Source organism: Fistularia commersonii, chromosome 29, assembly GCF_037954325.1.
Source record: "Fistularia commersonii isolate RoL2024-O1a breed Wild chromosome 29, RoL_Fcom_v1.0, whole genome shotgun sequence".
Classification (NCBI taxonomy): Eukaryota; Metazoa; Chordata; class Actinopteri; order Syngnathiformes; family Fistulariidae; genus Fistularia; species Fistularia commersonii.
Window position 1 is genome coordinate 11,453,547 of NC_141312.1, and position 14,126 is coordinate 11,467,672.

General features: G+C 39.5%; 1 protein-coding gene across 3 annotated transcripts in view; it reads left to right on the forward strand.

The window, feature by feature from the left end:
• Positions 1-3,998: 3,998 nt before the first annotated feature.
• The window catches only part of LOC147216996 (uncharacterized), a 41,031-nt gene continuing 30,903 nt past the window's right edge, over positions 3,999-14,126 (forward strand). For 2 of the 3 annotated variants that reach the window (XM_086176714.1, XM_086176716.1), the window contains exons 1-10: positions 3,999-4,116; positions 5,822-5,892; positions 8,171-8,614; positions 8,748-8,795; positions 10,260-10,313; positions 10,507-10,554; positions 10,678-10,830; positions 11,350-11,547; positions 13,592-13,678; positions 13,777-13,857. In XM_086176714.1, coding sequence (XP_086032840.1) covers positions 5,832-5,892; positions 8,171-8,614; positions 8,748-8,795; positions 10,260-10,313; positions 10,507-10,554; positions 10,678-10,830; positions 11,350-11,547; positions 13,592-13,678; positions 13,777-13,857 — 1,174 coding nt within the window. In that variant the 5' untranslated portion in view covers positions 3,999-4,116; positions 5,822-5,831. The remainder of the gene's footprint in view (positions 4,117-5,821; positions 5,893-8,170; positions 8,615-8,747; positions 8,796-10,259; positions 10,314-10,506; positions 10,555-10,677; positions 10,831-11,349; positions 11,548-13,591; positions 13,679-13,776; positions 13,858-14,126) is intronic. The other variant, XM_086176715.1, reaches the window with a different exon arrangement.

Genomic DNA, 14,126 nt, shown 5'->3' on the forward strand with positions numbered 1-14,126 from the left:
TCCTTTGCAGAATGCTTTACTTGATGCATTCACCCACTCACACACCAATGGTGGAAGAGCCGCTTCGAAAGGCACTTACCAGGCAGTACAGAGCAGCTTGGGTTTCTCTCTCTCTGTCCTCCTTTCTATCTCTTTCTAGCTCTCTACATCTCTATCTCTGTGTATCTGTCTGTCGCTCTCTTTTTTACTCTAATCAGCAGAAACAGACGGCCATCCAAACAGAGCTCGACTCTGTCCGAGTTTCTGCCCGTTAAAAGTTTTTCTTTGCTGCTTTTGCCAAGTATTTGCTCATGGGAAAGTGTTGGGTTTCATAGTGTGTTCTTATCTTACTCTACATATAATATGTCATGAAACAACCGTTGGGAATTGATGATTTATGAAAAAAGACAACTTGACACTAGTTTTTACTTGCTGACAATAGCTTTGACTTGCTCTACACTATAGTCAATGCTTTATCCATCCATCTATCCATCCATCCATCCATCCATCCATCCATCCATCCATCCATCTTCCCCCGCCTATCCGGAGTCTGGTCGTGGGGGCAGCAGCTGGAGTAGTGAGACGCAGACCTCCCTCTCCCCCACAAGACGGTCCAGCTCCTCCTGGGGGACCCCAAGGTGTTCCCCGGCCAGCCAAAGGACATAGTGTCTCCAGTGTATCCTGAGTCTTCCCCGTGGCCTCCTCCCAGATGGACATGCCTGGAACATCTGGGAGGCCTCCTGGAGGCCTCCTGACCAGATGCCCGAGACACCTCATCTGACCCCTCTCTATACAGAAGAGCAGTTGCTCTACTCCGAGCTCCTCCCAAATGACCAAACTTATCACCCTATCTCTTAGGGAGAGTCTGGCCACCCTGCATTGGAAACTCATTTTGGCTGCTTGTATCCACGATCCAATTCTTTTGGTCACTACCCACAGCTCGTGACCATAGGTGAATGTGGAAATGTAGATTGACCGATAAATTGAGAACTTCCCCTTCGGCTCAGCTCCCTCTTCACCTCTTCACAGACCAGTACAGAGTCTGCATCACTGCAGACCCTGCACCGATCAGCTTGTTGATCTCCCACTCCATCCTCCCCTCACTCATGAACAAGACTTGAAGATACTTGAACACCTCCACTTGGGACAGGACCTCTTTCCTAACCTGGAGTGAGCACCCATTTCCCGTTGAGCACCATGGTCTAGGATTTGGAGGTGCTGATCCTCATCCCAGCCGCTTCACACTCAGCTGCGAACCACTCCAGTGAGAGCTGTAGATCATGGCCTGATGAAGCCAACAGAACCACATCATCTGCAAAAAGCAAAGAATCAATTCCCACCAAACCAAATCCCCTCGATGCTCTGGTTGTGCCAAGAAATTCTGCCCATAAAAGTTATGAACAGAATCAGTGACAAAGGGCAGCTGTGGTGGAGTCCAATTCTCACCAGAAACACGTTCAACTGACAATGTGGACCAGACTCTGACATTTATCATACAGAGACCGAATGCATGTTCGGTACCCCACACTCCATACTCCCCCCACCAGATTGCCAGGATTGCCTGCAATACATGGTTGAATTCCTTCTCCATGTCCACAAAACACATGTAGACTGGTTGGGCAAACTCCCATGCCCCCTCAATGACCCCGCTGAGGGTATAGAGCTGGCCCACTGTTCCATGGCCAGGACAAAAACCAGACTGCTCCTCCTGGATCTGAGGTTCAATGAACAGACCTTACCAGGGAGGCTGAGGAGTGTGATTGCCCTATAGTTGGAGCACACCCTCCAATCCCCCTTTTTAAAAAGGGGGATCAACCCCCCCCGCCTCTGCCAGTCTAGTGGCACTGTCCCCGACATCCACGCAATGTGGCAGAGGTGTGTCAGCCAGGACAGCTCTACAGCATCCAGAGCCTTGACGAACCCAGGGCGGACCTCATCCGCTCCCAGGGCCCTGCTACTAAAGAGCTTTTTAACAGCTTCAGCAACTTCAGCCCCGGACATAGGTGTGTGCACTCCAGAGTCCCATGGCTCTGCTTTCTCATTGGAAGGCATTTCAAAGGGGTTGAGGAGGTCTCAGACGTATCCCAGCCACCGATCTACAACGTCTTGAGTTGAGGTCAGCAGCACCCCACTTCCACTTTGCGAAGTGTTGACGGAGCACTGCTTCCCCCTCCTGAGCTGCCAGATGGTGGACCAGAACCTCCTCGATGCCCACCGGAAGTTGTTTTCCATGGCCTCCCCAAACTCCTCCCACTCCTGAGTTTTTGCCTCGGAAACCACCGAAGCTGCATCCTGTTTGGCCTGCCAGTACCTGTTAGCTGCCTCCAGAGTCCCACAGGCCAGAAATGCCCACTAGGACTCCTTCAGTTTGACGGCTTCCCTCACTGTTGGAGTCCACCAGCGGGTTTGAGGGTTGCTGCCCCTACAGACTTACAGCCTTATGGCCGCAGATCCTGTCAGCCACCTCGACAATGGAAGCACATAACAAGGCCCATTCTGACTCAATGTCTCCCGCCTCCCGCGGACCTCCAGAATAAAAAGAGTCCAGCCCCTCTCGAGAGGCCTGGTTCCAGACTACATGCTGTGAGTCGAGGTGAGTCTAACTATATCTATTCGGAATCTCTCAGCCTTGCGCATCAACTCAGGTTCGTTCCCCACCAGAGTGGTGACATTCCATGTTCCAAGAGCCAGCTTCTGCAGCCGAGGATCAGACTGCCAAGATCCCCCACTCAGGCCACCTCCCAGCTCTCACTGCACCTGACCCTTCCTGTGGGTGGTGAGCCCAAGGGAAGAGGGACCTATGTTGTTCCTTCTGGCTGTGCCGAGCCCCATGGGGGAAGGCCTGGCCACCAGGCGCTCACCAACGAGCTCTGCCCCGGGCCCGGCTCCAGGTAGGAGCCCCGTGGAGTCGTGTCCATGCAAGGGAAAATTGGGTCCAAGGTTTGTCTTCTTCATGAGGTCCCTCACCTGGGACCTGTTTGCCTTGGGTGACCCATCCAGGGTAACAAAGCCCCTGACGACATAGGTCCCAGGATCACTGGGATGTGTAAACCCCTCCACCACCGTAAGGTGGCAGCTCACAGAGGGGGTCAATGCTTTAGTTAAAACAAAAAACCTAAGAATAAACACAATGCCATAATCACTAGAAAAAAGAACTGTAATAATCATCAAGAGATTATTTAAAATGATCAAGAAAATATATAAAAATCAATTGAATGGTGTCTTGAAAAGACATAAATAATAGCATATATTAGCAGGAGTTTATGAAGAAATTAAAAAACTATTAGCAAATACTCCAGACTTAACAAGAATTACTCTAAACCCTTTGAGAAATAATTCAAAACATTAAAAGAAACACCAAAACATTACAAAATTACACAGTGAAGAAATCACCCCCCTCCAAAAAAAATGATAGGAGACATATAAAAATCAGTAAGAAATTACCTAAAGAACTGGAAAAATGTGTAAATTATCACATATTATCTCAGTATTTGAATTTTATCTACTTGACTTGGTTACTATTTATCAACTTCTTTATTCTATTTCATTTATTCATTTTCATTTTCCATTGCATATTTTGGTACGATATGTAACAATGATGTATCATTATTATTATATTATTGTTATAAATACAATATACAATTTTCTTCTCCTTTGTTTCAATTAACCAAAAATTACAATATTTTTTTAAAGGACTGTAGAACCTCATTACCCACTGGTATTAAGCAGTCCTGTATTTGCTTGTTTGCATCGTTTAGCAAATACATTTCACAACTAATGGGTATAGAGCATAATCCTTTCTTCCGTTCTTGCCTCGTCAAACAAATATCCAGGCCCAAACAGAGAAAAGGCTGTTTGCCAAGCAGCAGTGAAACTCATTGATTTATTATTACCAGCTTCAGACTAGTGGTTTTCTTTTTCACTCTCTGAGCCCCAGGCTATTTTTCCTGATCTCAAAACTGACGATGTAGCAAAGTAATGGCCACTCTGTTGGAACTTGTCTGCTGGAATTGTGAGTCAGGCAAGGCTTATACATAAACTCTTCAGGCACATTCTGGAGTTGCACGACACATTTAATCGGCACCTGGAGTTGATATCTTGAAATACAATCTCTATTTTGAAGTCACTATCTGAAAGGTAAGAGTTAATTTGTGTACAATGTTGTTTTTAAACTTTGAGAAAAAACATTGAGAAAGTCATGCATTTTACATGTTATGAATACAGATTGCTCCTATTTGCTTTACATGTCTGTTATTCAAAACTTCTCACTGATGCTTATACAGTATTGTGGAACACATATCTTTTAAGTACTTCAGTGTTACAAGTAAATGTTGTTAACATCAAAAACAATGTGAATTTTCCACAATTTAAATGTTTCTTGCACACCCATGCACTACTAATTAGACGGAGAGTACTAAATATTAAAACAGTGTTTCACATTCTCAGTGGGTTTTTGTTAATTGTTTTTATGTATATAATAAAAAAATCTGTGAGAGTTGACATGCACCCAATTTACAGTCAACTAAAAAACTAAATGGAAATGTTTGCGCAAATGAAAAATGAATCACTTGGCCAGTTACTCATTCATAAAACAGCAAAAATGGATAAAAAATGTTTAAAAAAAGAAGAGAAAACAATTTATTGCACACAAAATTGTAGACTGTAGTCATTATATGTCCATGTTCTTCACTATCACACATCACATGTAGTATATTGCAATTTCCACAACAACACTGAGCAGAAAAATGAAGTGTCATGGGAGAAGGTGAAAAAGAAAGAACAAAAGAATGTGATAAGGAGCACAAAACAACACAGACCACAACTAATCTGTCCTAGCCAATGAATGTTGTCCACAGATTCTGACTTTTTGAATTCCATATAGTTTATATGACATGTTATATCAACACACTACATAATCCTACAATGATGAAGCCACATACAGTATGTGAATTCTGAATTTGGTTCTTTAGGGCCAAGTCTACTCTACACATTTGACATTATCCTATCGTTAGTACAAATTATGTCATACTGAAAGGGCCACACAATGCAAAAAATGTTAAAAATCTATAAACTGTCAATATAGTCAACTAATATAGTCACCCTTATATATATATATATATATATATATATATATACATATATATATGTGTGTGTGTGTGTGTATGTTTGGCAACCGTATATCCTTCAGTTGGATCAAAACTCAGATCAGACACATATTTAAATTGTCCTTGAACTTGATGTGAAATGTCCATGTGACAGGTTTTGTAAGCATCCAATCGCCTTCTTTTTTCACATTGACAAAATGACTTTTATAGACTTCAGTAAAAGAAATATCTCAACTGGAATGTATTAAATTACATTTTTTTACATTACAGTCAAATAAGAAAATATTGTGATCTATCAGTCAGTCTGTATGTAGATCAACAAATGATTTTTTTCTTACGGATTTACTCCATTTTATGCTTAACCTTTTTGTTTTATGAAGGAAAGAAACATTTAGAAATAATACAGCGTTACACCCTTTCAATTGTGATATTCAATTATCACTCAAATCTTTTTCATGAAGGGCATGTTCAATCCTCAAAAGGACAGCTGCACCTTGACAGTGAACAAAAGAGATATAATCTCATCAAAACAGGGCTTGTTCAAAAACATTGTGCAAATGTTGCCTCTGGCTAATGAAAAGTTCTAGTTTAATAGCAAATCTATCTGACATTTTCCCTGATATCATACAATTTGATGGCACATTACTAATTTGTGGCAGATGGCGCAATGCATAAAACACTCTAACTGGTCTATTTTTTGTTTTGTTTTGTTTTGTTTTTGTGTGTTTTTTTATCAGTTGATGTTGAATGGACAATCTGAATACAGCTAAGTTGACCATTTCTGGTGGGGGTGGAGGAGGACTCAAAGGTAAGGTCTGCACTAAAAATAATAAGTTCAAATGATAACATTCATTCAAGGGATTCATTGTATAACTATGTAACCCTGTGTATAAAAATAATTTGTTCATTTTTTTTTAAATCAATTCATGATTATGATTAAATGAAAATTGTTCAAAGATGATTAAGGCCTGTAGATTCTCCACAAGAACAGACAAATTTGTTCTTACTTCCAAGGACAAAATGAAGTCCTTGGAGCTCGTCCTTGACAGATCATCTGAGCAGAACTTTTTTCCTCGAAGGTTTTGTCGGAACTGTTCTGTCATTGACCGTGAACTCGAAGTGAGAATGGTTAATAAGAGTAGCAAAAGAGTTGTTTTTCCTACTTTTGTGCTAGCACAGAAGGTTGGACAATAATGGATAGTTTTGAGATTAATACTGCAGATGTAAGTAAGGCATATAAGGACATTCAAATAGTAGGCCAAAATGTATGTGTATGAGTGGGACACAAGTGGAAGGTTTAAGCAACAGGGAGTGGAGATGAAGAAGGTGGCGGAGCACACAGGCTACCATTAACTTCCAGCATATTTTCATTAAAAACAGGGGCTGAATGATGCACTGTATGATTATGATGTAAAAGGTAATTCTTTGAACCATTAAAAATCATCACCCCTAAAACACATAATTGCACGGCCTTTGATTTTCAATTTCTTGCTGATTCCGTCAAATAAGGTAATGGTTGTGGCTTAAATATTAATTTAAACAATAGTAAAATGATCAAAAGTAGCTTTGGCTAAAAAAACACCTTCCCTGAGCCACATGCTCATTTTCAATGGTGTTTGGAAAGGTCTGAAGGTTCTGCAAACGAGGAAGCCCAATCCTGCACCAGATGAAGTGCCGTGATTAAAATGACCCACTCTGTCCATTCCCGACACTTGTCTTCCTTGCTGCCTTCATCATTTTGGGTTTCTTGTAGTAACAAAATAATATGTTTCATTCTTGCTGTTTCATATAAAAAAGTTGTTTTCTTTCCTTCTCTGGCCCCATTCAGGTCTAAAGACTCATTGTTAAGAGTAGCCATCTGACATAAGAGGTTAGCTATACTAAGAACAAACAGTAAGAAACAGATAAAGGGCTGAGGGGTTCTGTCCTACAATACACTAATATAATAGTCCTTTGACTTTGGGCGTAATATTTTTTTTTCTATACACTTCTTGGTAAGTAAAAACAGATTCAGCTTTGTGTTTTCTGAATGACAGAAAAATGGGAAGTCTGGGAAGTAGCGTTCGAATTTAACATGTGCTCGGTTTGACTGTGCGTGTGTCTGTGGTCAGAACAGCAGCTATCACTGCCTAAGACAGTTTTCCAATATAAAGAGCATATTACTCCCTATACGCGCCCCTCCTTCTTTACATTTTAAACAGTATGGTTTTAAATTAGAGTAATCGTTTTGATGCAGCGTGTGTTGATTTTATCTCAGCATGGTGGTAGTGCTCCATTAAATGGTGAGTTGTCCAATGTTTTTTTTGTTGTTGTTGTTGTTTTGTTTTTTTTATGCAGGCGATATTGCCCTTAGCATCAGCACTTGACAGCCACTGTGTTACATGTGCGTGTCAAAAATTATATTCATATTTGAAGGCATCACTTGGTTTTGACTGAACATGTTGGGACACAGTAGCTTGGGCAGAGGTACAAAAATGTTTTCATGATTGGACAAATATAAAATCCACCATTGCTATTGCATCTCAAAATTGAATTTATGCAACTAAATCACACCCATTTGAGTTTTAGCAGACAGACAGTTCAAGTAAAAGACAATAAATAATTAATAAAATGTATATGCTATCACGTGTCCTTGCTTCAAATGAATGAGCATTCAAGGACTACGTGTAGAACTTTCTACAAAAATCATGAAAAAAATCAAAATTGGAAAGCTATAACCTGAAATGGGTAAGAGAAAGTACATAAACCTATTTTACAGGCATTAGCCTGGAAGGAGAGCCCAACTAAAATCAAGAATAAGGTCCCTAGTCACAAACGCTACAAGATATTTTGCATTTTAAGGTTAGAGCAGTGTTACATTCAATACTGAAATAAAATTAAAAAAATACTTATAAGTACCTATTAAAAGAAGAAAAATAAGTGGATAAATATTTAAGATTACATTGACTGAAAATCCTAAAATCCTCATACCTAAATCGTTAAAAATAAACTATAGTCTTCCCCATTCTGAGAATTCGGTATGTGTGCCCGGCGGGACGACAGTGTGTTAATCCGACCACAGTCCTAGCTCCTTCTCTTCCATACAGGTGATCCTCCTTGGAATGCTGGTGTGTCGGGTGGAGGGAGCAGCCACAATGTTGGAGGCAGCTCCGTTTCGATCACATCCAGCAGGTCTTACAGCAGCCCCAAGGGATCTAGAGGCGTTAAGAATGCTGGAGGTAGCAGCCTCAAAACACAAGGGACATGCCTTGGCATGTCATCAGGAGGTGGGAGTTCTGGAGCTGCAAGGGGTCCAGGATTGGGGGTTCAGGTTGGAGGGGGATCCTCAAGCTCATCCTCTGGTTTTGTGAGTAGTGTTGGAGATATAAGGAGAGATGATTTTATAACAGATTCCAAGGCGATAAAGACCAGCTCTCGACAAAGATCTGGGGAACTGACGGGATCATCCTCAGATCTCGCTTACTCACCTGTTCTCAAGGAAAGAAAAACCACGACCACCATAACAACTATTCATTCTAATGTTTTTGATGGTTAGTCACATATTAAGGACAATTCAATTTATGCTTCTTCACTGAACTGTCTTTATTGTGTTTGCAGCATGCCTGTATATGTTGTATAGACAATAAACAGTGAAAGCTGATTTGATATGTCACCATGTTTCAGATAGTTCAACCCCAGGCTCATCTCCAGAGTTTAAAAGGAGGGAATATGGTGAGTGAAACTTGATTTGACAGAGAGGCTTTAGGGTCAGTCTGACCTCATAAAATACATACAATTATTTCCTTTTTTCCCCAGTGCGTAGGTTGAAATTGCATATGTTAAAGAAAAGCATCACATTTTGCAAGATTCACCATCCCCATTATCATGAGACAATGTCTCATGGGATGTCTTTTCAGTCGTTATCCCAAGTCCAGTTATTTGGGGACTTGGGATATTTGGGATTATTTTAGGTGATCATTTAAAGGAACATGTTTGCCAAATACAACAAATGTTTAGTTTTTAATTTTTTCAATGATACATTGATTTTGATATGTTTTTGTAAATTCAAAATATTACTGTCATCATAAGTGCAGTGCTTAATTTTTGGTATTTTAGAATCCATTATAAATCTTGTTATTTTATTATAAGGATTATTTTATGTTTACATTTTTTTCAAAAGTGAACATCCATTTTGTAAGGTATTTAATGTTCCTAATTTTTAACATTGTTTTTGTTTTTTGCCAGTCTCTTAATTTTATTATTTCCAACCTACTGCACAAAAACTGGTTTTAGTATTTGTTACTTTGAGGCATGACAAAGCAAGAGGTTATACTGATCACAAATCTCTATATACAGTATGGTGACTAGAGTGTAGATTGAGCCCCATTTAATAATGCAAACAGCATGCCAGATTTCAATTTAAAGTTGTTATTCTGTTGTTTTGTCTGGTGAATTCCTAGCCCGCCTCTGGCATGGGCTCTATTTGTCACACAACACCTAATATTGTTGAGGCAAGGAAAGCTATTTGTCTACATTGTTCTTAATTGGTGGATATTATGATGAGTAAACATCTTTCCTCCACTATGTAATGCATTGTTCAGATGTGGTTATTGGTATACTTTCTGCAATATCACCATTTCTTTGGAAAAAAATACATTCTGTTGGATCCCCTTTAGACTTGTTTAACGTTACTTTTCAAAAATAGCATTAGTACTTTATTAGTTGTTTATGTCTTTGTTTGCCTTACCTTGGTCAGTTTACCCAAGCAGCTCTCACCATTGCATTCCTCAAAGTCCCTCTATGTGTGTAACTTTGCTCTTTCACACTGCCAGATTGTCAACTTGTCTAGACACATGCCGAAACTGCCCAGGCCAGATATAATTTTTTTTAATTTGCTCATTGAATGTGATCTGTCTCAACTACACTCCCTTTTAGTCTGCCAATTCATTCTAACTGATTCAATGGTCTATAGTTATTTCAACACTGTCAGCCCCACAATGTAAATGAATGGGCATGTCTCTCATCACTAAACACTGCCATAGGGCAGACATTGTGGTTTTGGTTGAACAGGAATTTGTCAACACATAAATGTTTTGTTTGAAAAGCCAACTCGTTGGCTCACTATCAAGAAGCCTTTAGGTCAAACTTTTCTCACAGTCACGTGTACTCAGGGGCAACGTCTTTGTTTTCTTGCAGACTCTTCATTTGCAAATGCAGGTTCTGCCACCAGAGGACGCAGTCATAGTAGAGGTACCATGAATATTCAGACAGAACCATATTAAACCTTTTGTCATGTGCCAGTTCTTAAACAGAATGGGTCAATTTGACCTTAATACCACAGAGGGGTTGAACAATGGGGTTTATTTAAGAAAATAAATGAAAATTAGTGCAGGCTCAAGAACATAAATAAAACAATTCAAACAAATTGAAAATTTAATTTCAGAGAGTGCCATTAGAGCCAGGCTACAGAGTGCTTCGCCCACAGGAAATTGTGAGTCTGAATCCTTTTTTTCGTGGAGTTTTCATATCTTTGGCAGATGTGGCATCATTAGCCTAAGCTGAAAACAATATATAGTGGTGGGTGATCATCTACGCTGTTCTGTTTGCTGTGTAGGGACTGAACTGGATGATGTGAAGCGTCTGGTGAAAGGAAATCGTTCTAACAGTGCAAGTTCCCCTAAGTCCTCCAGTGACACGCTGCCCATCCCCCGGAAGGCCGCTGTGGAGACCAGGACCATGTCAGAGAGTGTCACTCCAGGTTACACCAGTAATAAGCCTTCTCTGGATAAGAAGGAATAGGAGATTGATAAACAATAGATTAAATAGCCACCTTGTGTGACTGTTTCCATCCAATGAAAAACCAATGAGCGTCCTCTATCAGCTGTCCTTTTTTTACTATTTCATTTTTCAATCTCACTTTTTCCATAACAGAAGAACAACTTTAGTGTAACTCATACAAATACAATAAAGAAAAAGGTTGACAATTGTCATACAATAGTTATAACAGTCAAATTAAAACAACAATGAATTCTAGACTGCACTTTACACTTTGAAGAAATTAAATTTTATTTTTCTCTTCAAACAAGCTGTTGAAAGGTTCTATTTCATCAGCTCCTAGAATTCATTTGTGGCATATGTGTTGTAATAAAATTAATGATTAACTGCAAAATAAAGTTCCGGGTGGCCTTGACAAATACAGATGTAGTAGTTAACAATTATGCAAATGAACCGCAAAATGTTTTACAATCTTTTAAGAAGCTTCTGATTTGTCTTTGCTCATTTTCAGACAACTACTGGTCAGGAGGTGTCAATGGCACAACCAACGGAGGTGGAGGGATCAATATGAGTGGCGGGCCCACATTGAGTGGTGGGAGTGGTTTGAGTCTTGGGAGAGACATGGCTGTAGGGAGCATCATGAACAGTAGCTACGGTTACAATTCAAACCCCAACAACCTATCAACTACATCCACCCTTTATCAGCAAGGTCTGTCAAATTATTTGAAGAGCCCGAAGGTTTTCCTGCGTGTGCTTTTGTGTGTGTGTGTGTGTGTGCGTGCGTGTGTGCGTGTGTGTAAATGCCGTCCTTATAAAAATGAATAATAGTCTGACACACTCAACCTATTCTCATTTTGGTGAAGAAATTAACAACACTATGAAATAAATCTTGAAAATATCAAAAAATGTTTGAAAGGGCAAGGTAGTACATCACACTACAAAACAAGTCAGTAAAACTCCCAATAATCTGTCAGTATGAGTTCTTATAGTTTTACTGAATTGTCATTTCACATTATCTTTCTAAGTACTTACAGTTGACTTGATTTGAATTATACTTTTTTCTGGTGGCAGTACTAAAAGATTTGTTTTACACTTAATTTTACATGCAATAACAGTCCTTGCCTATTATTTGTAAAAGTGTGTAATTTGCCAGTGGGTGGAGTGGTATTTTGCTGTAGTGAAACAGATATGTGCTTGAGTTAACTGACTACTAAAAAAATGAAAATAATTGAAGAGAGAAAAGGCACTTATAGCAATAAGTATAAAGCAAATTGTATTTAGGTGGGAAAACTTTCAAACTTATAATATTTGAAAGTCAGCGCTACAGTGGGTATACTGGGAAATGAAAAAAAAAAGGTTTTAATCGGTATCTAATGTGCGATCATTGTTAAATGTTGTCATAGCAGTTGCACGTAATTTTAGTCTCTTAAGTGATTTTGTCCGTCATCCAAAGCCTTTTTCATTTATGAACAGTTTTTTAACAAGATTTTAGTTAAACAGGTGGAGGTGGGGGTGGGGGTGGGGGTGGGGGGTGTACCTTGATCTGTCCTGTGCTTAATGTGAACTGGGGTTATAGAGACCTGATTGGAATTTGACTGGAATTTGGTTTTGTTAGGATAAAGTTATTGGCCCCAATTATTGCAGTATGATGCACAGCTGGGGTCAAATGGGTCAACGCGTAAGATGGGTGTTGATTTGTCTTTGGAGCAATCTATTGTCATAGTCATAGTTATACCCTAGGTTGCCCTCTTGAGTGATAGGTTTTCCAGTTTTACAACAATGGCTTTGTTAATCCTCTCTCAAATCATTTGTCATCCCTGGCCAAAATGCATCCATTACCATGAGTGAATGAGTGCCCTTTTCCCTGAAATGTAAATGGACTACTTAGCCCTGGCCCAAAGAGCTGGCTCTCACCTAATGGCCTATCAGTTTGTACAGTGATTATTTTAGTTTCTATTACTGTACAAGTCATTTGTTTCCTCACTGCACTTTACGCACATCATTTTCGAGCTGTTCTCAGGTATTATTTGTTACGTTACCCCTACTGAACAAGTGCAGTCTCTTGACCTCGATGGCTAAGCTCCTCCACAGACATCATTCTAGACATCTGCATAACAAGGCAGTAACAAATAGACAAATGTTTATTTTACAAAAAGAATTTCAACAAGGGATGTATTATGTTAATCATTGTATACAAAGGAAATTACTTGAGGTATGTAAGGAATTTCACATATGAATTTCCCATTATAATGATATTCAAACTTTAATGTCCGCGATGAGTGCTCAATAGTTTGACATGGTTTTCACACAGTGAAGAGACATGGGTTATTTTGTAAGGACATGAAACAATAAATAGATATATAAGAACAATACTAATTCTGAAATCAGAGCCAAAAATCATACCTTAATGGTAGCAAGTCGGTATTGCCCCTTGCAGTTACGCTTTAAACCTTTGTACTTGTTCAGTTTTTTCAAAGACTGTTCCATCTCTTATCGAAAAATTAAACAGGTCCAGTTGCTATGATGATATTTAATCCAAGCACCATGCCTTGGTTGACTTATAAGAGACTTCATGAATATAAGCTCCTACAAAATTCTTCAAAATATATGGGGCTCTCTAAAACACCAGATCTTAAACTGTGCAGTAAAACTATACAATGAACACAATCTGGTGCATTTGACTTAGACAATATTGCTCACGGGAAATTCAAGTTTGAAGGATTTGTCTGTTAATCTATTTACATCTTTGTTAGACGGCCTTCTACCACGTTCAGGGGTCCAGAATAACATGGCGGTCGGCTCCCCTCCTCTGAACAGTGGACTATCTGTCAGCAGCGCAGGTGGGTTTCTATAGTTTCAGAACTGTGGGACTTCTCTTCTCGGCCGGTCTCAGATAAGAAGTCACTGTTTTAAGTCTGTTTCCCCATTTTTTCCTCAGCCCAAGTTTACGGAGTTCAAAATAACCTAGGGCCCTCAAGCTCTACTATTACGACCCCCACTGGAGGCCACTCACAGTTTGGTGAGGCAGTGACAATATTTCAACACATTTGTGTCTGTTTCCTTGAATCCTGCCTGGAAACAAATGCATGCATATTTATTTAATTGATTGGTAGCTTTACACTAAATGCTGAAATAATACATGTAAAAGTCAACTTGTAAAACCTGTTAATCTTTGCATCATTTGTGTGATTGTCCAGACAAAATTTGTATCCACCAAATAAGTTTGTGAGATTTAAGGTGCTCTTTTTATTTGAAGAAAATTAATTTATGATGATAAATGCAAATGAT